Here is a 23,952-nt window from a genome sequence, read left to right as displayed (position 1 = left end):
ATACATAGACCATGCCTTTTTCCTTACTGACATTCCGGCATTCATTTTGTGTTCATGTCATGTCTCCAGTAGAGGCCATTTACATAAATATGACTGTCAGTGTAATTCTAATCCATAAATTGGTAGATTCCATCCATTGCTTTCATCTTTCATGGGATATAGTGCATGTGCTAGCTTTTATGATATACAACTTTGATTGGTAGAAATATCAATACTATTGAATTTTAGGTAATGCTCTGATCTTTCATGATGAATAGACCCCCCATAAAACTTCCATAAAAAATGGTATGCTGTTTTAGTGTGTGATATCACAAGTCTATTGTTAAATTACATTCCTCTTTTACACCAAGCACTTTTTACTGACTCTTTGCTGATTATAGGAGCTCCAGCATTCTTCCTTGTGCAATGCATCTCTTGTACTTGTGGTTTTACGTGTGTCTGGGCCATAATATAGTATAATATATAGTATAAAGTTATTTTTTAATAGATCATTCTACCAATTTCCCTGAAAACTATTTTTCCTGTGGGGGAATATGTTTTCTAATCCCCTATAATTAAAAACAAAATGACATATGACCACTTGATAAAAATAAACACCAGTGAGAAATCCAAGCTATAATAAAACGTTTATCTCAATTAAGTTAAGACTGCTGGTGGCAGTAATTGATTCAAAAAAACAATATGTACACAAAACAGTCTACATACAAATTAAAATATACAAGGCATGTTGAAACAACATTCACAAACTATACACAAAATCACATTCCATTTTTTTTGAAAGACCATTTCATTAAATGTCCCATGGGGATACTTAACATCCTTTATGTTTTTCCCCTTCCATTTAAAATGTTGTTTGCAAAGGCCATATAATGTGCTGGGAAGCTTCATAAATACAAGCATGCTTAATTTATCCTACCCATAACATCATATAAAATTAGCTCAATATACACTGTATAAGAGAAGGATTTTTACAGACTCAAGGTTACAGTAAATAACTTGTATTATTGTATATTTTTAAAACAACTTTCACATAGTCCACTAAAAAAATGGATTTATATTTTGCAGTGAAAAATGAAAATTCAAAGTATTATTGTTTTTGGGCACCATTCAGCTGCAGGTTGAAAACCGTTCTAATCCTGAGTTACCGTGTTTCGACAAGCAAAATCTATTTTTCTAATATCACTGTGGGTCGCATTTCCTGGAGCTGCTTTAGCAGATTATCAGCAACGTCTGAAAAGGCTTTGTCTACTACAATTTTCACATTGTTAAGAGATGTCAGCTTCTGAGGGTTCCTGAACTCAAGGGTATCAAAGCCTTTTGGGTAATGCAAATATGCATCTGACCTTTTGCACAACACTGTAGCGTTTCCTAGTTGAATCCTCTTCTTTACAGAATTTTTAGGTGGGTTTGACTGCTCTAAGAACTTTAAGAAAGACATCTCGAACCCCATGGGCTTAAAGGAGGTCAATGTTTCACTTTGATCGTTCATTTCATCCTGGGTAAGGACAGTGCTAGAGGAGTCGTAGTCAGATCCATTTTCTCCACAGCAAACTGCATTACTCCTAGTCAGTCTGGACACTCTCTTGCGTTTGACAATTTTTTCTAAATTAATTTTCCGTGGTCGCCCTCTCTTGCGTTTCACCACCACAGAGCTATCAGATACGGTTTCTGAAGTTTCATCATATGAGGGTTTGGTGTCAGACAGTCCACCCTGCCCCCTTCTCCGTAAGGCGGGTTTTGAATACTCATCATACTCACTTCCTTCTTGGCCCGTGTCTGCTGTGTCCTCACTGTCGGATATCTCGGATGTCGTCTCAGACTTGGAGTCATCGCTCCTGCCAGACCGAGGGTTCCTACGTCGGGGGTATTTCTTGCAGAATATGAAGTGGCTTCTCTGCTCTTCTAAGTATCGCTCGGACAGTCCGTGCCCCATGTAGTGCTTCATGATGCTCCGTTCAGACTTCATCACTGAATCACAGCCCTTTATCATGCAAGGGTATTGCAAGGTGGACTTCTTTATGCACATTGCAGATGCTTCATCCTTAGTTTTCAAGGAAGGTTTTCCATATTTAGTCCAATGATTTTTTTCCGTCTTGTCAGTTTTCTTTTTGTCACCTCCCTTCTCTGTAATCTTTTTGTTGCTCTCTATGTTTTCTTTCCCATCACTTGATTTAGTCAGTTGGTAATGGGAATTCTTGGAGCTGGGTTTCCCAAGATCTTCACTTTTCCGTTGGTTCATCAGTTGGAGTTTGTAAAGGTCATGATGCTTTTTCATGGTGTGCCTCAGCAGGTTTGACTTTGTAGCATAAGCGTGGGCACAGCCATCAACATCACACTGGAACATCCCATCCACAGATTCCATTTTGGATAGTTTTGCCTTGTCGTGTTCTTTTTCAATATGTCCTATATACTTCCAGAAAGCAGTGAAGGACGTTGTGCACCCTTGCTGATCACAACTGAATCTGCCTAGGTTGATGTTGGACATTAGAGATCCTGCTTTATCCAGGCTGAACTTGTGAAGCTGGAGGTAATGCTGTAACAGGTTGGGGACATCTTGGAATACTCTCGAGCAGTCGCTCACTTGACATCGGAATTCCGTTACCTGGGTGACTTCACCCTCTGGTTCCTCATCCATAACTCTCTCCTGCTTGATGTCTTTTTTCTCAGCCGGTTCATCATTTTGATCATTTTTCATTTCACATGTGGACAGAGCAGACTGATGGACAGCCCTGTAATGGAGGATTAAATTATGCTGAATGGTGAAGGCCGCTGCACATCCTTGATGAACACAGCGATATGGCCTGTATGGACTGAAAGCATTATTTGCCTCAGACTTCTTCTCTTTCATCTTCTTGGGAATTTCAACTTTAGGCTTTGGTCCTCTCTGCTGCTTGACTTTGGGTGACGTTTCAAGCGAGGGACCACAAACCTGAAGGGGATCTGACGAAGCCGGTGTCATTGAAGCAGCTCTGTCTGTCAGATAGCCTCCAGACTGTTGACTGTAATGACTAGGCATAGAAGGAACTGGTATGTTTTGTCCGTTTGACCATTGATCTGTATCAGGAGCAGTCATTAAGGGGACTTGGGGTATTGTTGAGCAGTGTGCATTCATTTGATATTCAGACGTTGGCATCAATGGAGTCAATGTCTGATCATGCATGGGTATCCTTTGCATTGGCTGCATTCCCATGGAGAGACTGTTATCATTAAATCTCGAGTTAGCCATGCCTTCAGAAGTCCGCTGTTCTAAAGGCTGTGAGTGGTATTCTTGCTTTGTCCTTTCTCCTGAAGCAAACAAGTTGTTTCCAGTCACATCTTGATTTTGGTTAACATCCGGGAGTGAATATTGACGTGTAATATTCTCTGTTATTGAGTGGGGAGCTGTGACCATCTGACCAGACAAAGGAGGCTCTGAATGCACACTTGGTTTATCTTCTTTATTAACAAATCCAACCGTGTTGCTTGACTGGCACTTCATTTTTAGTTGAGCAATCTCCTGCTGTGTTAATCTGTGAGCTGTCTGACAGTGTGCCCTAAGGTTTGAATTTCGGGTAAAAGTCTTATCACACATTTGACAAGAGAATGGAGCAAATTTCCCATGGTCTTTCTTAATCGAATTGATCATCTCATTGGTGTAATTATGAGTCTTGGTGAGGTGTTTTAAAATGGCACATTTTGTCATGGTCCTGTAAGTGCAGTTGTCACTCTCACAGGCAAACGGCTTCATACTGCCGTCAGGAATCTGTGTGTCCTTCTCTATTAAGACATTAGGCCTGAATGACTCAGTATCATTGCAAATATCAGTGCCGTTAGCTTTTATGGAGGAATACGTTGGAGCAATATCACAGACCTGTTTGTCTAAGTCTAGCCTCTCTAATGCAGTCTGAATGTCCACCATCCAGTGCTGTTGGTTTACAGGTGTTAGATTGGGGCCAAGATCAACATCATTTGCAACAATACTGGTAGGTGCAGTTGCCTCATGGTGTTGAGAGGAAGCCTCTCTGAAATTAGTGAAACTCTGCATGGATGCGGCTCCGTTCATTTGGTCAGAGGACACAGAGGGGATTCCGTGATCAATCGTCGTGGAAGGCTGAGGACTTTGATGAGCTCCAAAATGTGGTACATTGGTTGCTGGATTGGATGACACCGGACTCAAACTGGCATTTGTGTCAGTGCTGCTTGCCTGAGATAAACTGCTTCTTCTTTGGAAGTCTCCAGCTAAAATCTGTTCACGCAATCTTTTCTTGACATTCTGTTCTGTACTCTTCCTCTGTCTCTCTGCCAGTTCACTACTTGTTGCTGCTGGACTTTGTTGAGGCGGAGGGTCTGGTGAAGTGATCTGCAACATAGGGTTTGTCATAAGATTTTGTGCCAAACTGGCCATTGCAGCCAGAAGTCCATCATTAGACAGCCCTCCTGAACTGGAGACAGAATCAGAAGTTCCCTTTACTTCTTTCATCTTCGTTAGTGTTTCTGATCTGAGTAAATGATCAATATGGTCAGTGGGAAGTCTGTGAAGTGAAACCGTAGGGTTGTTTTCTGCAAGCATCTGAAAGAGAAGTGGATCAGAGAATGCACTGCTTCCAAACCCAGGGTCACAGGACTGTGGAAGATAACCATCTCTATAAGACTCATTTTCATTCTTCACTTGGATATTTCCTGTGTGCTGTATAACTGTACTTTCTGGCAAGCGCCCGACAGGTCCGTAGGGGCCGCATGCATTTTGGAATGTTGGCTGGGGAATTGCTAAGGGCTCAAACACATTGGAAATATTTGGAGTATCCATAATTTGTTTAAGAATGTCATCAGGTTGTTCGCCATCATTTGCAAATGGTGCAGTAGGGTTATACAGTGAAGATGGCGGGGGCTGAGTATTGAGAAGTTGCTCTGAATTCAGAAGATCAAGAAATGATGAAGGCAAGTCTGCTGTCAGGAGTTCAGTCTCATCAAAAGCTTTGCAGTGTGCACGCTTGGATAAATGGCCTCCAAGTGATTTGGGATTTGTAAATCCTCTACCACACCTAGAGCAAATGAATTTTCCATCTTTAATAATGGCAGGCCACTTTGTTCTTTTGTTACGCTTGACTTTTTTGCCCATCTGATTCTTTGCATCTCCAGAGTTTATCGTGCCATTTTGAGATTCACTGTTGCTTTTTGCTAGCAAGCTTCCTGCAGGGGCAAAGTGGGATTCCATGTTGGTTTTCTGCAATCCTCTACTTTTAGAACCTGGATTATTTTGAGAGGGTGGTTTGTAGGAAGGTGCAGCATTTTCCAGTTGATTTGAAAGACTTGAGTCTTTCAGAATGTCCATGTAAGAGGGGAAAACAGGCTGGAGACCATTATCCATAGGTGATGGTTGGAGTGACTCTGCTGGTCTTTCCATATTAGATCCCATCATATGACGGGACGGAATAACATAAACATCCATTCCTCCACCGACAGCATCCATTTGTGGCATCCCTTGAATGTTTGAAGGGTATACTTGGGAGGCATAACAATTCTGGATTTGGTTGTTTCCTGGTGTTTGTAGCCATGGCATACTAGGTGGTGCATATTGATTGGGGTTGTTTCCTAGCTGGGAGAGTACAATTGGATCTAAGATGTTGTCCATTTGATTGGGAAAAGCCTGGCTTTGGACAGCAGCTGAATGGGAAGCATATGAGTGGTGTGAGTTTGGGTACTGGGGTGGCTGAATGACATTCTGCCTATGAACTGGGACAACATTAGCCTGTTGATGTTGTAGTGGAGCAACATAGTTATGGCTCCCAATTAGAGGCACACTCGATGGGATAGCTTTCCTGGCCTTTTCAACTTTTTCTTGTTCCCTGATTTTCTTTTTAGCAAGTTTCCATTCAGTATAAAACTCTGGGTGAACTGCTTTCATGTGCTTGGTAACACTTTTGTAGGAGCTGTAGTTGCGATCGCATGTATCCAAAGCACAGTGGTGTCTTTCTTTCTGTCCTTGGGGTGGGGCAAGAGCCGTTGGTAATGGGTGTTGCTGTGGGGCAGGAGTGCTTGGTAATGGGCTCTGCTGTGGGGCAGGAGTGCTTGGTAACGGGCACTGTGTTATTGAATTCTCTGTTCTGCAACCAGTGGCTGGCAAATGAGTGACTAGTGGAAGAAGTGTATGAGATGCATATGGGAGAGTTTGAGGCATTGGAGTTGACAGGTAATTGGGGGTCTGGCTTGCTGCTGACATGGTAACAGACATGTGTGGATGCTGTTGTTGTTGTACTTGCACTGGTACTCTGTAGTCCGAATTGTAGTTCCTGGATCCATAACTTCCCCCTTTCAGCAAACCCTGGTCCTGACCTTGTAACACATTTGGCTGTAAGGCATGGTGCAAATCCCCAGTATCTTGGTATGAAGCTAATGGATTATGTAGCTGTGATTTGGGTCTCATATAGTCATATGCAGCAGTCACTGAGGGGTCTTGGGGTCTACGTTGCAGTTGATTTGGGTCGTGCATTTGTGCATTTCTGGTCGACCGAATCACAGAGCTTTCTGAACATGGGTAAAGTTCTTTTTCTTGTGGCTCACTGTTGTTCACGTATCGTCGATCATTCTGAACAGGACCTTGAGAAGCGTTCAGCAGGTGGTCGATAGAGTGCTTCACCGTGACAGATGCTGGTGGATGAGAAGCCTCATCAACATCCTCTGAGAAGGAAGCCTGATCAGAAAGCATCCTCTGGTCCAGAGAATGAGAAAGGTCGGAGTCTGTAGCTGGGTCCTCCTCCTCTTTTGTGACATGTTCCTCCTGGTGAAGATCCAACTGTGACTGAGAATGGAACACTTTCCCACAGTTAGGGACTTTGCAGGTGAACGTTTTGTAATGCTGTGACTCATGGTCATAAAGCTTATAGGCTTCATTGAAAATCTTCCCACATCTAGGAAACATGCATCTGGCTTTAAATACGACATGTTCTTCCCTGTGTACAAGCAGCTCTGTGTTGGATAGGAAGCAGGCCTTGCAGTTCAACTGTATGCAAATGTAAGGTCTGACGCCACAGTGCACTTGCAAATGATCGTTAAGGTGGGTGACATTAACAAACTGGCGACGACAATATTGACAAATCACCTTTTTGCTCTGCATTTCAAGGAAGCGCTTGGCTTCATCGTTTTCTCCATGTGCTTTCACATGGACAAGAAGATTTCGGAAATACTTGAATCCCTTTTTGCAGTTTGCAATAGGGCATGTGTTTTCCTCAGTGCTGCTTTCGGTCTTAAGTCCAGAGACTTTGGTCTGAACCATTTCTGTCTGAAGCGACTGCCCATTGTGTTCTTGAGATTCGCCATTTGCATCTTTTGTCCAAAGTTGATTTTCAGTCTTAGCTTTCAGAGCCGCTATAACAGGAGCAGCCGTTTTGGGATTAGCTAATTTTTTATTTGTTTTAATTGCAGCTAGTCTTTCCTTGCATGATAGCTTTACGTGTGATGCCACGTGTGGTTCCAATGTGTCTTTTGAGGTGAAGGTCTCAGCGCATATCGGGCAGCTATAAAGTCCATTTTTGTAGTGAGTCTGAGCATGACGTACAATCCTGTGACCCAGAAACTCCTTGTCACACAGAACACAGTACTGCATATATGCCTGCCAGTTTCTAAACCTGGCCGAGATGAACCCTTTCTCTCTCAGTTTCTTTGTCTCTCGGTTTTTCTGTCTTTTATCGGCTATTTCATTCAGTTCATGTGTGGTGTCAATAAAGCAGTCTGTGACATCTCTGAATCCTTCCTCACCCTGAGCTGTGTCCTCCTCCTCGGTGGCCTCTGGGCTCTCATTGTGATTCAGCAGGTCAATGGAGGACACAATGGAGGCCTCCTTGCCCATAAGGGTCAGGCAGTGACGCTTCAGTGTCTTCCAGTCCCAGAACTCGGGGTCAAAAGCCCACTGGGTCTTGAACACCAGCAGAAGCTCACAGCGGAGCGAGTTGGGCACGGGAAGATTCTCTTCCTCCAGCTTCTGGTCTGGTTCGTTGTAGAGAGTCTCCACGGCGTAGTAGGAGTCCACTGTGGGTTCCAGGAGGAACTCTGTCAGCTGGCAGGCCCGCTTTACCTCCAGATCAGTGGGCAGCAAACAGGAGATGGTTTTGCAAATGGTGGCCTTGGTGTTTACGTCACTTGATTCCAACTGTAGAGCCCGTATGCACATATCAACGCACACTGGCAGTCCAACCTTGTCCACCTGTAAAATAAACAAAAAGGGATATTCTTTGAGTCGCACAGGAATTCAACAAAAGAGTACATAGCAAGAAGGTGCTGAGTATACAATGTTCATGTTTTTTTGTATCTGCATGCACAACACTGAACAAAACCATTTATGTATCTGGAATTAAGCTTACTTCTGATTGAATGACTTTGATGAGGAAGAGGATGTGGAAGACTGTTTTGGACAGCAAAGACATCTGACGACATCTGTCCAGGAAAGTCTCTTCAGACGACTCTAACCGCTTCAGCAGTTTGCTCCAAAACAGTGTCAGTTCCCTTGAGAGGAAATAAATAATCATGATATAATTCTATAATCCCCAATTTATCTGAAGAAAGACTATATTACAGTAAAGTACAGACAATGCTTTAAACATATATTTTTTTTTAAAGCAATTTTAAGTTAAGGAAGGATTAATAACACAATATTCATACATTGCATATGTCAAACAGAGATAGGAGGGCTTCAATAAGGCGGGCTTTGATGTATGAAATGTTGCAGTGTTACCAGGCACAGTAAGTGTCTCCTTGGAGAAGCTGTCGCGTCAGAAAGGCTGAGCATAGGCTGAAGGCTCCCCTCTCATCCCCTTCTGACTCCAGGTTACAGATCATTTCTAGTGCATCGCGGCAATCCACGTCGGAGAGCTGTGTAAAAAAAAAAAAAAACATTTTAAGCAAGAGTAATTGCATTCAAAACATATTTCACTGTCCACTAGATGTCTGTGGTATTTAATAGCTTCCTTAAAGCTCCGCATAAGGTAAAACAGCGCCACTGGTCGCCCCAGGCACATTTGTAATTATTATTTAAAAAAACATTTTTTAACAGGGCATCCTGGTAAAAAAATAAATAAAAAAGACAATCATAGTACATACTCTAGTTGTATCGTGTGTGTAATAGTACATACTCTAGTTGTATTGTGTGTGTAATAGTACATACTCTAGTTGTATCGTGTGTGTAATGAAGTCCGAGAACAATAAAATGGCTTAGCTCTTGTAATTTTGCAAACAGACGTGGCAGTTTCACCGCTACGGATTCCAGCTTTAAGCTGCCATGAACATTTCAATATTTCCATGCCCTCTTGTGGATGATATCCTCAATTTCGTCCAATTTAAATCAATAGAGAAGACCGAGCAATTCTGAATGATGCAATGAAACCACGGGCCTGACAATTAAACACTGAAAAACATTGTTTTTTTACAGACTGCGCCAAGTAACTTACCTCCTCCATTAGTGGTTCCTGTGCTGAGACGGCACACAAGCAGACAAGGTACATCTGCTTAAAGTGCCCTTTTCCTTCAAACTCAGGATACTCTGCACATGCCTTTGCCAGTAGTACAGCCCTCTCCATGTAGTTCTCCTTGATAAGGTGCTTTACTCTTAGCTCCAACAGAATGGGTCCCTCCAGTTCAAGGAACTTATGAACTAAAGGGAATGATGGGGATATTCAGGTTAAAAAATAACACAAATATCATTGTTGTATAAAATACTGGTTCAAGACTTGAATAACAATGCAGGGGGCGTCCCAAACGGCATACTACTTTCTACATGGTTCCGAGAAGTATATAGGGAAACGGGTGCAATTTTAGATGCAGCATATTAAAAGAACGCTCACCTTTCTCTGTTTGTGGCGACTCGTTAGAGAGGAGACTGTGCAGGGTGCCGTTGGTCCACACACCAGTCTCCTGGGCCACGGTAGACAGGAGGGACAGCTGTGTGATGCCATTCTCCTGAAGCTGGGATTGGGCTGACTGCAACACAGGACTCACTCTGACACTTTTCTCATCACAGTAAGTTCTTTTAGAAGCAATTATGCATTTAAAAATGGTGCAGCCAAGCAACACACATAATATATTATGGAGTAGATATCTTAGACAAAATTATAATGACGTCCTGAACAGATAAAGTAACTAATTCAGAAATACAGTAATTCTACAGTAAAACAAGGGTAGCTGACAAGATATCTTACTGAATATAAAAAGAGAAACATTTTACCCTCTGTATGACAATTTTGCACTTTACCTGAACAGATGATTGGAACTCTTCCCACAAGGCACCTGGGAAGTGTTCTGGCAGGGAGAGCAGCAGCTCCACACAGCTCCTGTACAATCAATAGGAAACTAAATGAGGCAACCCAAACAGCTAAATTCATGATGACTAAACCCTTTGAAATCTTGAGCAGGGATTTAAACATGATCATCTGAAGAATAAATCCAGGTCTGACTTGTAATAATCAAGAATGGTAAAAAAAAGCACATAAAAATAACAACTGGGAGGAGGTATTAGCTACTTTAACCAATGTTTTTATTCTACATGTAGGGTGTATAATGAGGTTTGTCTAAACAAATGACACGGGTAATAATCTCGCAAGCACACGGAGAACAACAAGCACATTAAACCCCTCCAATAAGACGGGTGTACTTACAGTGAGAGCCTTTCAAGTACGAGGGGAACATTTTCACATTGGGAGGAGAGGCAGGGGGAAGCCTGGGCATAGCTCAGCAGAGCCACTGTGTACACCTCCACCAAGGGCAGTGGGTCCTCCTCCATCCTCCATCGACCAGCATACTCCACCAGAGTCTAGAGACCGTGAGAGAGGTGGGGAAAGGTTACACCCACACAGTCAGTTTTCCTGAATGATATCATTAGATGTAATATAGCGCATCCCACTCTACTGACATAAGCCATTTGCAACAGGACGGGGACAATTTGCTACGATTAATCTATAAAAAAAGTTTGTTGTAGCTTATGTGAAATTACAAGCAGTTGTAATGTACCACGAAAATAACAGACGGCTACCAAGCACATAATGGCGGGGCGGATGTGGTCTAGCACAACTTGAAACACTGTTTTGCCCATGGAACAGAAAAGGTGTCTAGCCACTTTCCAATGCATAGAATGGAAGTGACAGCCTGTAACACTGACCACACACAGAAGATATGTGCTATTGAAATTACCACAACTAAAAAACCACGTGAACTGGAGATATTTTTAAATCACTGGTCAGAGGACAACCTGCAAAACAGTCAGCTACATTTTAGAATGGTGTATTTTGATAAGTGTTTTTCAAAACAGAAAGGAACAGTACAAAACCAAAGATATTGATTGGTTTTAAGCAATTGATCGCGTCATCGTGTTGACTATAAACTTTTATACTAAAATTACCAATCTGCGGTAAAAAGGATGGTAAATTTCCCCCAATTCGATGTGGTCAAACCGTCAGTTTGTGTAATGTAGTAACACATACTGTCCACATCATGGAAAGTAGTAATATACAGTGCATTCAGAAAGTAAATCAGACACATTCCCCCTTTCCACATTTTGTTACATTACAGCCTTATTCTAAAGTGGATGAAATAAAAAAATGGTCCTCAATCTACACACAATACCCTATACATGTGACAAGTTGAGAAATGATTGCAAATTACAAATAAAAAAACAGAAATAACTTATTTACATTAGTATTTAGACCCTTTGCTATGAGGCTTGAAATTGAGCTCGGGTGCATGCTGTTTCCATTGATCATCCTTGAGTCGTTTCTACAATTGATTGGAGTCCACCTGTGGTGAATGCAACTGATTGGACAGGATTAGGAAAGGCACGCACTGGTCTATATAAGGTCCCAGTTGAGAGTGCATGTCAGAGCAAAAACCAAGACATGAGGTAGAAGGAATTGCCCGTAGAGAGCTGAGACAGGAAACATTTCTGCAGCATTGAAGGTCCCCAAGGACACAGCGGCCTCCATTTTAAATGAAAGCTGGGAACCACCAAGACTCTTCCTAGAGCTGGCCGCCCGGGCAAACTGGGCAATCGCGGGAGAAGGGCCTTGGTCAGGGAGGTGATCAAGAACCTGATGGTCATACTGACAATAAAGGTTGACCGATTAATCGTCATGGCCGATTAATTAGGGACGATTTCAAGTTCATAAGATTCGTAATCGGCCTTTTTGGACGCCGATTATGGCCGATTACATTGCAATCCATGAGGAAACTGCGTGGCAGGCTGACCACCTGTTACGCAAGTGCAGCGTCAAAAGGACCTTGTGGCTGAAATGAGCCAAGGTAAGTTGCAAGCTAGCATTAAACTTATCTTATAAAAGTCAATCAAATCTTCACATAATCACTAGTTAACCTAGTAATATCATCAACCATGTGTAGTTAACTAGCTTGTCCTGCGCTGCATATAATCAATGCGGTGCCTGTTAATTTATCATCGAATCACAGCCTACTTCAACTTTGCCAAACGTGTGATGATTTAACAAAAGCGCATTTGCGAAAAAAGAACATTCGTTGCACAAATGTACCTAACCGTAAACATCAATGCCTCTCTTAAAATCAATACACAAGTATATATTTTTTAAACCTGTATATTTAGTTAAACATGCAATTAACAGGCAAGGGAAATTGTGTCACTTCTCTTGCGTTCAGTGCAAGCAGAGTCAGGCTATTTGCAACCGTTTGGGCCACCTGGCTCGTTGCGAACTGTGTTTCTTCCTAACAAAGACCGTAATTAATTTGCCAGAATTTTACGTAATTATGACATAACATTGAAGGTTGTGCAATGTAACAGGCATATTTAGACTTAGGGTTCCCACCCGTTTGACAAAATACGGAATGGTTCCGTATTTCACTAAAAGTGAAAAAAAGTTGATACGGATTAAATCGGACGATATAAAAAAAAAAGTATTTGTAATAATGACAATTACAACTATACTGAATGAACACTTATTTTAACTTAATATAATAGATCAATAAAAATCCATTTAGCCTCAAGTAAATAATGAAACATGTTCAATTTGGTATAAATAACGCAAAAACAAAGTGTTGGAGAAGAAAGTAAAAGTGCAATATGTGCCATGTAAAAAAGCCAACGTATAGGTTCCTTGCTCAGAACACATGAAAGCTGGTGGTTCCTTTTAACATGAGACTTCAATATTCCAAGGTAAGAGGTTTTAGGTTTTAGTTAATATAGTATTTATAGGACTAGTTCTCTCTATACCATTTGTATTTCTTTAACCTTTGACTATTGGATGTTCTTATAGACACTGCCAGTGTAACAGTATAGCTTCCGTCCCTCTCCTCGCCCCTACCTGGGCTCGAACCAGGAACACATCGACAACAGCCACCAACGTAGCATTGTCACCCATCGCTCCACAAAAGCCGCGGCCCTTGCAGAGCAAGGGGAACAACTACTCCAAGTCTCAGAGCGGTTGAAACGCTATTTGCGCGCACCCCGCTAACTAGCTAGCCCTTTCACATCGGTTACACCAGCCTTATCTCGGGAGTTGATAGGCTTGAAGTCATAAACAGCTCAACGCTTGAAGCACAGCGAAGAGCTGCTGGCAAAACACACAAAAGTGCTGTTTGAATGAATGCTTACGAGCCTGCTGCTGCCTACCACCGCTCCGTCAGACTGCTCTATCAAATATCAAATCATAGACTTAATTATAACATAATAACACACAGAAATACGAGCCTTTGGTCATTTATTTAACGGGTGGCATCCCCAATTCTAAATATTGCTGTTACATTGTACAACCTTCAATGTTAAGTCATAATTACGTAAAATTCTGGCAAATTAGTTCTCAATGAGCCAGGCAGCCCAAACTGTTGCATATACCCTGACTCTGCATGCAATGAACGCAAGAGAAGTGACACAATTTCACCTGGTTAATATTGCCCGCTAACCTGGATTTCTAATAGCTAAATATGCATGTTTAAAAATATATACTTCTGTGTGTTGATTTTAATAAAGGCATTGGTGTTTATGGTTAGGTACAGTTGTGCAACGATTGTGCTTTTTTCGCAAATGCGCTTTTGTTAAATCATCCCCCGTTTGGCGATGTTGGCTGTCTTTGTTAGGAAGAAATAGTCTTCACACAGTTCGCAATGAGCCAGGCGGCCCAAACTGCTGCATATACCCTGACTCTGTTGCAAGAGAAGTAACACAATTTACCTAGTTAAAATAAATTCATGTTAGCAGGCAATATTAACTAAATATGCAGGTTAAAAAATATATACTTGTGTATTGATTTTAAGAAAGGCATTGATGTTTATGGTTAGGTACAAGTTGGAGCACCGACAGTCCCTTTTCGCGAATGCGCACCGCATCGATTATATGCAACGCAGGACACGCTATATAGTAATATCATCAACCATGTGTAGTTAACTAGTGATTATGATTGATTGTTTTTTATAAGATAAGTTTAATGCTAGCTAGCAACTTACCTTGGCTTCTTACTGCATTCGCGTAACAGGCAGCCTCCTCGTGGAGTGCAATGAGGCAGGTGGTTAGAGCATTGGACTAGTTAACTGTAAGGTTGCAAGATTGAATCCCCGAGCTGACAAGGTAAAAATCTGTCATTCTGCCCCTGAACAAGGCAGTTAACCCACCGTTCGTTCCTAGGCTGTCATTGATAATAAGAATGTGTTCTTAACTGATATTTATATATATTTTTTTTAATCGGCCAAATTGGGTGTCCAAAAATACCGATTTCCGATTGTTATGAAAACTTGAAATCGGCCCTAATTAATCGGCCATTCCGATTAATCGGTCAACCTCTAGTTCACTCCAGTAAGAGCTCCCTCGTTTGTTTTTCAGGAAATAAAGGGCCAGAGCTAAGGCTAGCTAGATGCTAGAACATGACCCCTCTATATGACACGTAAAAGGTAACACAAGGTGAGAGGATAGCTGCTAGACATCAGCAGGTCTGTAACTCAACCACCACAACAAACAGTTTATTGAACCCCTTCCTGCCTGTACTGATCAACAATTTCATGGAGAAAATGTATAGTCTCCATGTGCATTGAGATTCATATCTCAAATTACAAAAAGCACCTTTACTAGTTATACAATCAAGGTATTGAGGGGTTCATTAGGAAGGCTTGTGCAAGGCAGACATGATTTGAGGCCTGCCAGTCACCTGCAGAGGAGAAGAGGTGCAGCCAGGAAGGTGAACTGAGCCACAAGCAGCTCCATTAACACATTCTCACCCAATGGCAAGTTGGCTCCACTGCTGAAGAATGACTGATCACCTCCAACTCAAAAAACAACATCCTGCCACCTGTAAAACTAAAAGGTTACAAATATGCAGTGTACTTAGACACACTATAGCCCACAGTAGCTGCTTAAAAATCTATCCAGTCTCCTGCTCTCTCTACACAGGTGTTAATGACAGCTGCTTTTTAATTCACCTGGGCTCTGGTTGGCGCGAGTGGAACACAGCAGTTACTGGATCACAAACAACTATAAAAAGGCCTTCAAAACAACCCTTCAGCCTGTGCTAATCTTTACTGCTAGAATATTTAGCTGATAAAAACTACTCTCCACATCACATGAACAGATAATCTGTAAAAACCACACTGACTGTCACTGATACACATATCAACCCACCACCACTGGTAAAATGTTCTATATGAAGTGTGTCAGCACAGGGATATAATCCATCAACGTCAAATGTTCTGAGAGAGACATAAAGTTGAAGTCAGAACTTTACATACACTTAGGTTATTAAAACTTGTTTTTCAACCACTCCACACATTTTTGTTAACAAACTATAGTTTTGGCAAGTCGGTTAAGACATCTACTTTTTTCCAACCATTGTTTACAGACAGATTTCACTTATAATTCACTGTATCACAATTCCAGTGGGTCAGAAGTTTACATACACTAAGTTGACTGTGCCTTTAAACAGCTTGGGAAATTCCAGAAAATGATCTCATGGCTTTAGAAGCTTCTGATAGGCTAATCGACATCATTTGAGTCAATTGGAGGTGTACCTGTGGATGAATTTCAAGGCCTACCTTCAAACGCAGTGCCTCTTTGCTTGACATCATGGGAAGAATCAAAAGAAATCAGTCAAGACCTCAGAAATTTTTTTGTAGACCTCCACAAGCCTGGTTCATCCTTGGGAGCAATTTCCAAATGCCCGAAGGTACCACGTTCATCTGTACAAACAATAGTACGCAAGTATAAACACCATGGGACCACACAGCCATCATACTGCTCAGAAAGGAGACGCGTTCTGTCTCCTAGAGATGAACGTACTTTGGTGCGAAAAGTGCAAATCAATCCCAGAACAGCAGCAAAGGACCTTGTGAAGATGCTGGAGGAAACGGGTACAAAAGTATCTATATCCACAGTAAAACGAGTCCTATATCGACATAACCCGAAAGGCCGCTCAGCAAGGAAGAAGCCACTGCTCCAAAACTGCCATAAAAAAAGCCAGGATACGGTTTGCAACTGCACATTGGGACAAAGATCGTACATTTTAGAGAAATGTCCTCTGGTCTGCTGAAACAAAAATAGAACTGTTTGGCCATAATTACCATTGTTATGTTTGGAGGAAAAGGGGGAGGCTTGCAAGCCAAAGAACACCATCCCAACCGTGAAGTACGGGGGTGGCAGCATCATGTTGTGGGTGTGCTTTGCTGCACGAGGGACTGGTGCACTTCACAAAATAGATGACATTATGAGGGAGTAAAATTATGTGGATATATTGAAGGAACATCTCAAGACATCAGCCAGGAAGTTAAAACTTGGTCGCAAATGGGTCTTCCAAATGGACAATGACCCCAAGCACACTTCCAAACTTGTGGCAAAATGGCTTTAAGGACAACAAAGTCAAGGTATTGGAGTGGCCATCACAAAGCCCTGACCTCAACCCTATAGAACAAAGTGTGTGTGAGCAAGGAGGCCTACAAACCTGACTCGGTTACACCAGCTCTGTCAGGAAGAATGGGCCAAAATTCACCCAGCTTACTGTGGGAAGCTTGTGGAAGGCTACCCGAAAGGTTTGATCCAAGTTAAACAATTTAAAGGCAATGCTACCAAACACTAATTGAGTGTATGTAAACTTCTGACTCACTGTGAATGTGATGAAAGAAATTAAAGCTGAAATAAATAATTCCCTCTACTATTATTCTGACATTTCACAATCTTAAAATAAAGTGGTGTTCCTAACTGACCTAAGACAGGGAATTTTTTACTAGGATTAAATGTGTGAAAAACTGTGTTTAAATGTATTTGACCAAGGTGCATGTAAACTTCAGACTTCAACTGTATCACAGCTGCCAGACACAGCTGAGGTCAGAGGTCATCTGTATTTAGTTTAATTGTGAGCTACCCAGTGTACTAAGCTGTGACTGGACTAGGATTTACCATGCTGTTCTCCTGATCAGTGATCAGGCAGGAAGGTGTTCAATAAACTGTTTGTTGTGGTGGTTGAGTTACAGACCTGCTGATGTCTAGCAGCTATCCTCTCACCTTGTGTTACCTTTTACGTGTCATATAGGGTCAGTCATCAGTGACCTACAGTGTGGTGCCGGAACAACAACCTCTCCCTCAATGTCAGCAAGACCAAGGAGCTGATCGTGGACTACAGGAAACGGGGGGTGAGCACGCCCCCATCCACACCGACAATGCGGCAGTGGAGCAGGTACAGCGAGATTCAAGTTCCTCGGTGTCCAAATCATTAAAGACTTAAAATGGTCCAAACACACACGCACAGTCATGAAGGCATGACAGTGCCTCTTCCCCCCCAGGAGGTTGAAAAAGCTACAGCTGTACCATTGAGAGCATTTTGACTGGCTGCATCACTGCTTGGTATGGCAATAGCACCGCCCTCGTTCGCATGGCGCTACAGAGGTTTGTGCGGACAGCCCCGTATATTACTTAGGCCGAGCTCCCTGCCACCCAAGACCTCTATCAGGCGTTGTGACACCCCAACCACCCAAGCCATAGACTATTTGACAGCTCGACAGCTTCTACCCCCAAGCAATACAACTGATAAGTAGCTAACAAAATAGCTACAAGGACTGAGTTCACCTTGTATCTTTATTGACCTTTTATGTCAGTATTTGCACTCTGTGCAATCACAGGGCCCTACACTCTCTCTCACACACACACGTACAAAATATGCACATACATTTATGACTTTACACATCTGCACACCCACTCACATGAAAGCTGCTGCTACTCTGTTTATCTTACATCCTGTTGCCTAGTCACCTTACACCTATACACTTCTACCTCCATCACTCCAGTATGTAAATAAGGTATTGGAACTGACTTTTTAAATATTTCCTGTATATAGTATGCTTACTTAAATTGTGTATTTCATATTTCTTATTCCTCGTGTTTCTATCTTTCTAGTTTTACATTGCCTTTGTGATTATTGCATTGTTGGGTTTTGAGCTATCAAGAAAGGCATTTCACTATAGTTGTGCATGTGACATTAAAATGTGTAACTCTCTCCATACACAGTCCCTATAACCAGAGAAAATCAAATGCACTGGCCAAAATTCATTCTAACTGGTTGTTTGCCTCATCACACATCTGTGAGACCAAATTCTGAAGAAAAATAACAAATGAAAATAAATCAAATGATCAATTGTTCTTACTTAGGCTATCATCTTTATTTAATGTAATAGACCTACATCCTTGTTGCAAAGGCTCGTGGATGGAATAAGCCTAATGTAAACTAGATAGATAGAATCCTATTTACCCCTCCATTTTGACCTAGAGAAAAGAGGCAGGGGGGGACCTGGGCTGGCACTAGCAGACATCTGGTAGAAAGCACACACACTGCCAGACAGTTCCGCCAGCTTAAAGGCATCCGCATGCTTCAAATCCGAAACAGTTTGTGCATATATTATGACATTGTTACATTTCTGTTGGTTTAGTTTTTCCGGCTGTTAGTGCACACATTTTTCCTGGGGCGAGCCAAAGTGCGGTAGCCAAAGTCTACACCCCTTCGTCTGTAATAGGGAATCAGTAGGGATTCTTCAATTAAGTGTTTGTTGTAATTCAACGAGAGACTACTCATTTTCATGCACATTTTCTCACTTGAGAAATACTGCAACAACCATCTTATTTCGATTTAAAAATTGCATGACTAAGACCTCTTCTGCAAAAACGTCTAAATTAATTACAGATTTCTTGAGTAATTTTAGATTAATTCTGACTATTTTGAGGAAGTGTATGCTGGCTATGGTGTCTCAAGAGGGACAAACGTTACTATTGCTGCCTTTGACTTGTTTTTCAAGCAAAGGTCTTTTAAGGGAGTATGCGAGGCACAGACATTCACTTTGGCTTAGCCGAGTTCTGCTAGGAGTAAACTGAACCTAGCATGCAGACGCCTTAACAGCAAAGTGGGATCATCCATATTCATCACTCTCCATGCTGAGACCAGGGGCAGCGGCGCGTCTCAAATGTCTCCACTCTCCAGACAACACTGGCACATTGTATCTAAGAACCCAGCTGGGCACCTGGGGAGAATGCTCTTTCAAGGATCATTCACCAAGGTGGTGGTGCATAGTGCAGCCGAGCGTGCTAGGGTGGAAAACAAACATTTCTCCAACACAGACAGCAAAGGGAAATGCAAAAAACAATGTAGGCTGCTTGAAAAATGCTGTATTATCTTGAATCTCCAACAGAGACTTAAAATAAGAGATGTTATTTTGTAAAACACACGGCGTTGAATTCAAATGTACATGATTTAAGTGTTGAGCTGAAGAACCATGTTGCTCATCTGTTCTCTCTCTGTGTCCTTACATCCTCCCACACAGCACAAGGACAGTCATTGCCTCTAGCCACAGATAATCATCCATGCTTGATATTCTACTGCAACAATGGCTGCAACATCAAAGACTAGAAAACTACACTCAGTAACACATTTCAACAGAGTAAGAAACCGGATGCTAATAAGGTCTGCTACAGTGCTTTTAAGGTGAATTTAGATTAGCCAATGCAGAAGAGTTCAAGGGATACTTCGGGATGTTGGCCCTGATGGAAGTTATAGGTACTTTTCCTGGGGCCAATGCATCGAAAGAAGGATTGTATTGTGCAGAAAATAATCCCATATCTATTGTAAAATAGGGTGGTGGATCTTTTAGGTTATGGGGCTATTTTGCTCCCACTGGTCCTAGGGTCCTTGTTAAGGTCAACCACATTATGAACTTGACCCGGTAACAGGATATTTTACCCCAAAAACTGATTTACCTCTGCCAGGAGGCTGAAACTAGGCCGCAAGTGGAACTTCCAGCAAGGCAATATTCCCAAGCACACATCAAAATCGACAAAGAAACGGTTAATTAACCACAAAATTAACATTTTGCAATTGCCATCTCAGTCCCCGGACCTATGGTTTGAATTTAAGAGGGCAGTCCATAAGCGCAGGCGAAGGATATCAAGGATCGTACAACTATGTACGGAGGAATGGTCTAAGATCCCAATGTGTTCTCCAATTTAATATTTTTTTTTTAGAAAAAGGCTCAGTGCCGTTATCCTCACAAGGTGAGATATTGAAAACAGGGCTGCCAATAATTTTGACCCCCATCTTTAAGAAAAAATAAATAGATCTTTCTCTACGCAATTGTATTAGTATAAAATAATATACACTGCTCAAAAAAAATAAAGGGAACACTTAAAACAACACAAAGTAACTCCAAGTCAATGCCACTTCTGTGAAATCAAACTGTCCACTTAGGAAGCAACACTGATTGACAATACATTTTACATGCTGTTGTGCAAATGGAATAAACAACAGGTGGAAATAGGCAATTAGCAAGACACCCCCAATAAAGGAGTGGTTCTGCAGGGGGTGACCACAGACCACTTCTCAGTTCCTATGCTTCCTGGCTGATGTTTTGGTCACTTTTGAATGCTGGCGGTGCTTTCACTCTAGTGGTAGCATGAGACGGAGTCTACAACCCACACAAGTGGCTCAGGTAGTGCAGCTCATCCAGGATGGCACATCAATGCGAGCTGTGTCTGTCAGTGCAGTGTCCAGAGCATGGAGGCGCTACCAGGAGACAGGCCAGTACATCAGGAGACCGTAGGAGGGCATCAACCCAGCAGTAGGACCGCTACCTCCGCCTTTGGGGCGGCAGGGTAGCCTAGTGGTTAGAGCGTTGGACTAGTGACCGAAAGGTTGCAAGTTCAAATCCCCGAGCTGACAAGGTACAAATCTGTCGTTCTGCCCCTGAACAGGCAGTTAACCCACTGTTCCTAGGCCGTCATTGTAAATAAGAATTTGTTCTTAACTGACTTGCCTAGTAAAATAAAGGTAAAATTAAAAAAAAATAATAATAATTAAAATTAAATTGTGCAAGGAGGAGCAGGAGGAGCACTTCCAGAGCCCTGCAAAATGACCTCCAGCAGGCCACAAATGTGCATGTGTCTGCTCAAACGGTCAGAAACAGACTCCATGAGGGTGGTATGACGGCCCGACGTCCACAGGTGGGGGTTGTGCTTACAGAGAACACCAGAGAACACCAAGTTTGGCAAATTCGCCACTGGCGCCCTGTGCTCTTCACAGATGAAAGCAGGTTCACACTGAGCATGTGACAGACGTGACAGTCTGAAGACGCCATGGAAAACGTTCTGCTGCCTGCAACATCCTCCAGCATGACCGGTTTGGCGGTGGGTCAGTCATGGCCAGAGGTAGCCTGACTGCCATTAGGTACCGAGATGAGATCCTCAGACCATATGCTGGTGCGGTTGGCACTGGGTTCCTCCTAATGCAAGACCTCATGTGGCTGGAGTGTGTCAGCCGTTCCTGCAAGAGGATGCTATGGACTGGCCCGCCCGTTCCCCAGACCTGAATCCAATTGAGCACATCTGGGACATCATGTCTCGCTCCATCCACAAACGACAGATGCCTACCCAGGTGGACTGAAAGCTCACGCAGTGTTAATTTAATGATTTATTTCAATTAAATTTGGTTTCTCCTCTCCGTAAAATGTTGTGGGTTAGAGCGCAACGCATCATATTTGGGGAGACCGGAGCTGTGTCACATCTTATGACTCTTTTCAACATTATTAGAAAGACTTGGGTTGAAATCGGTTCCATTTTATCCTTTAATCTTATTCCAAAATGGTAACGCTTGCAATGCCAAGGGTTGTGGTTTCGACTCCCGCTGGGGTCGCTTATGACTAAGTTGCTTCGGATGAAAGCGTCTACTAAATGGCATATTATTATTATATTGCCAGTGATTACCTATCAAACACACTGCACTTGAAAGAAATGTATGTAGCCTACAGTCTTAGAAATACCCAGGCTATTTTAGATTGAACAATATTCTATACAAAATTAAACAGTTTATACTTTATAGACCACTGTTCATGTTTCTGTTACTAAGCAAATGATATACTATTACAGAAAGAAATCTTAGGTAAGTATTGGTTTAGCGGATTCAACAACGGTTTAGCTGATTTACCATTGTAAATACTGTGGTAAAGACCTATGTTCAGGTTTCTGTTACTATGCAAATGATTACCGTAGCAAGCTTCATGCTTACACAACAGAAAAAAGGGCGGCAGGTAGCATAGCAGTTAGAGCGTTGGGCCAGTAATTATTTTGATTCGATATGAACGTAGAGGGATTTATGTTTCTAGAACCGTACCATAATGGAGAATATATTCAAGTTTAGATGGGGTATTTGGCTGTTTTGGCTTCCAGAGCCAATTCGCCCTTTAAACTGAACATGTAAGGTCCTTGAAATAAGGAGTAAGCTTCCTTTCGTCCAATATTGGCCTAACCCTGGCCGTGACCCCACACTCCTAGTGTGTCTCAGGGAGAGTGGGATATGCCCAAATCACAGTTCCAATTCACGCAGTGCGTATAAATACACACTTGTACATTTGTGAAATAGGCACCCACCAAATTATTACTACATGAAAGGGCCAGAAAACCATTGAAGCACCTTCAGTAGAGCGTCAGACTTGACGTGAGAATGTATTCCACGAAATCGAAAGGATCCCTTTGACATGTTGACATTCTCACAGTAAGGCAAACTGGTCATGAGGAGAGGGGTTGGGGGAGTTTGAGAAACAGAATAGCCTAACTAACGCTAAGAAGAAATTGATTTCATACCGCACATTTAGGAACAATTATAACGTTACCAAGCTGGGTAGCTACAGTTACATTTTTGATAATCCGAGGCAATGCAGGGACACCGTCGCCACATTTATTTGAGACATATCAACAAAAACTGCGGTGTGCAAGGCATATCCCATTACAATAAAAGCTAGCTAATGTCGCTAGCTAGTTAACGTTACATTACTAGCTAGCTAGGTAACTACAAAAACGGACAGTCATTGTTATAGTTTTGTTTTACCAACAGCTGTATAAATCCCTCCGTAAATTAGACATGACAAAGCAAGGATAATACACCTAATTGCGCATATGATAATGAAATTATGTCGACACAAAATATGAAAACCAACTCGCTAACGTTACTCTTATTGGCAACTATCGTTAGCTATGCTAATGTCTGACAGGCTCGAGGGGTTATTTTGGAATGACCAGCACGCACAGCGAAATAAATAACTAACCTGGCAAAAGTCTTGGCAATACTGAGAAGACGACTGAGTCGGAGATTCCGCACTGTTCTTCAGCGCGATTGCTAATTCTTGTAATTTCTCTCGAAGTGCCGTAATCGTTGCACTGCTATGTGTATGTGCGCTGCCTTGTTCGGCCTCGTCGTCCGCCATCTTCACACCCAACTCAGTCGCGTACCACTGCCGCGTACGCAAACAACATGTGACCAGAATCGTTTACGCACTGACGCAGAATCAAGTGTGGTCCATGGCGGGGCACCCTACCACTGCTACGTTGAAAACTAAGTGGTAGTAGCAGGCTACATGCATTATGTTTTTTGTATGTGCCTCAACTATCATAAATCAACAAAACGTATTCTAGTGGCCAAAAAATGATGAACTGTTTCTTTACCATAAGTTTTGTAGATTAGGTTA

At 42.2% G+C, this 23,952-nt stretch overlaps 1 protein-coding gene across 1 annotated transcript; it reads right to left on the bottom strand.

Moving 5' to 3' along the window:
• Positions 1-614: 614 nt before the first annotated feature.
• On the bottom strand, positions 615-23,758 carry LOC110522116 (zinc finger protein 292). The gene is made up of 8 exons (XM_090232491.1): positions 23,533-23,758; positions 10,623-10,777; positions 10,220-10,298; positions 9,813-9,948; positions 9,420-9,622; positions 8,708-8,844; positions 8,337-8,478; positions 615-8,179 (listed from the first exon to the last, which is right to left on the bottom strand). The coding sequence occupies exons 1-8, from the start codon at positions 23,689-23,691 to the stop codon at positions 1,166-1,168; spliced, it is 8,025 nt and encodes a 2,674-aa protein (XP_090088617.1). The 5' UTR covers positions 23,692-23,758; the 3' UTR covers positions 615-1,165.
• Between the last annotated feature and the right edge of the window lie 194 nt (positions 23,759-23,952).

This window comes from Oncorhynchus mykiss, chromosome 4 (genome assembly GCF_057628025.1).
Source record: "Oncorhynchus mykiss isolate SJ-2025 chromosome 4, ASM5762802v1, whole genome shotgun sequence".
NCBI classification, from domain to species: Eukaryota; Metazoa; Chordata; class Actinopteri; order Salmoniformes; family Salmonidae; genus Oncorhynchus; species Oncorhynchus mykiss.
This window is presented reverse-complemented; position numbering and strand designations above follow the sequence as displayed.

Bases quoted from the DNA above. Each gene is read 5' to 3' on its own strand.
- LOC110522116 (XM_090232491.1), bottom strand. From the start codon at position 23,691: ATGGCGGACGACGAGGCCGAACAAGGCAGCGCACATACACATAGCAGT. The intron at 9,623-9,812 runs GTGAGCGTTCTT...CATTCCCTTTAG, and splicing joins GTCGCCACAAACAGAGAAAG to TTCATAAGTTCCTTGAACTG. The intron at 8,479-8,707 runs GTAACACTGCAA...TTTCCTCTCAAG, and splicing joins GGAGACACTTACTGTGCCTG to GGAACTGACACTGTTTTGGA.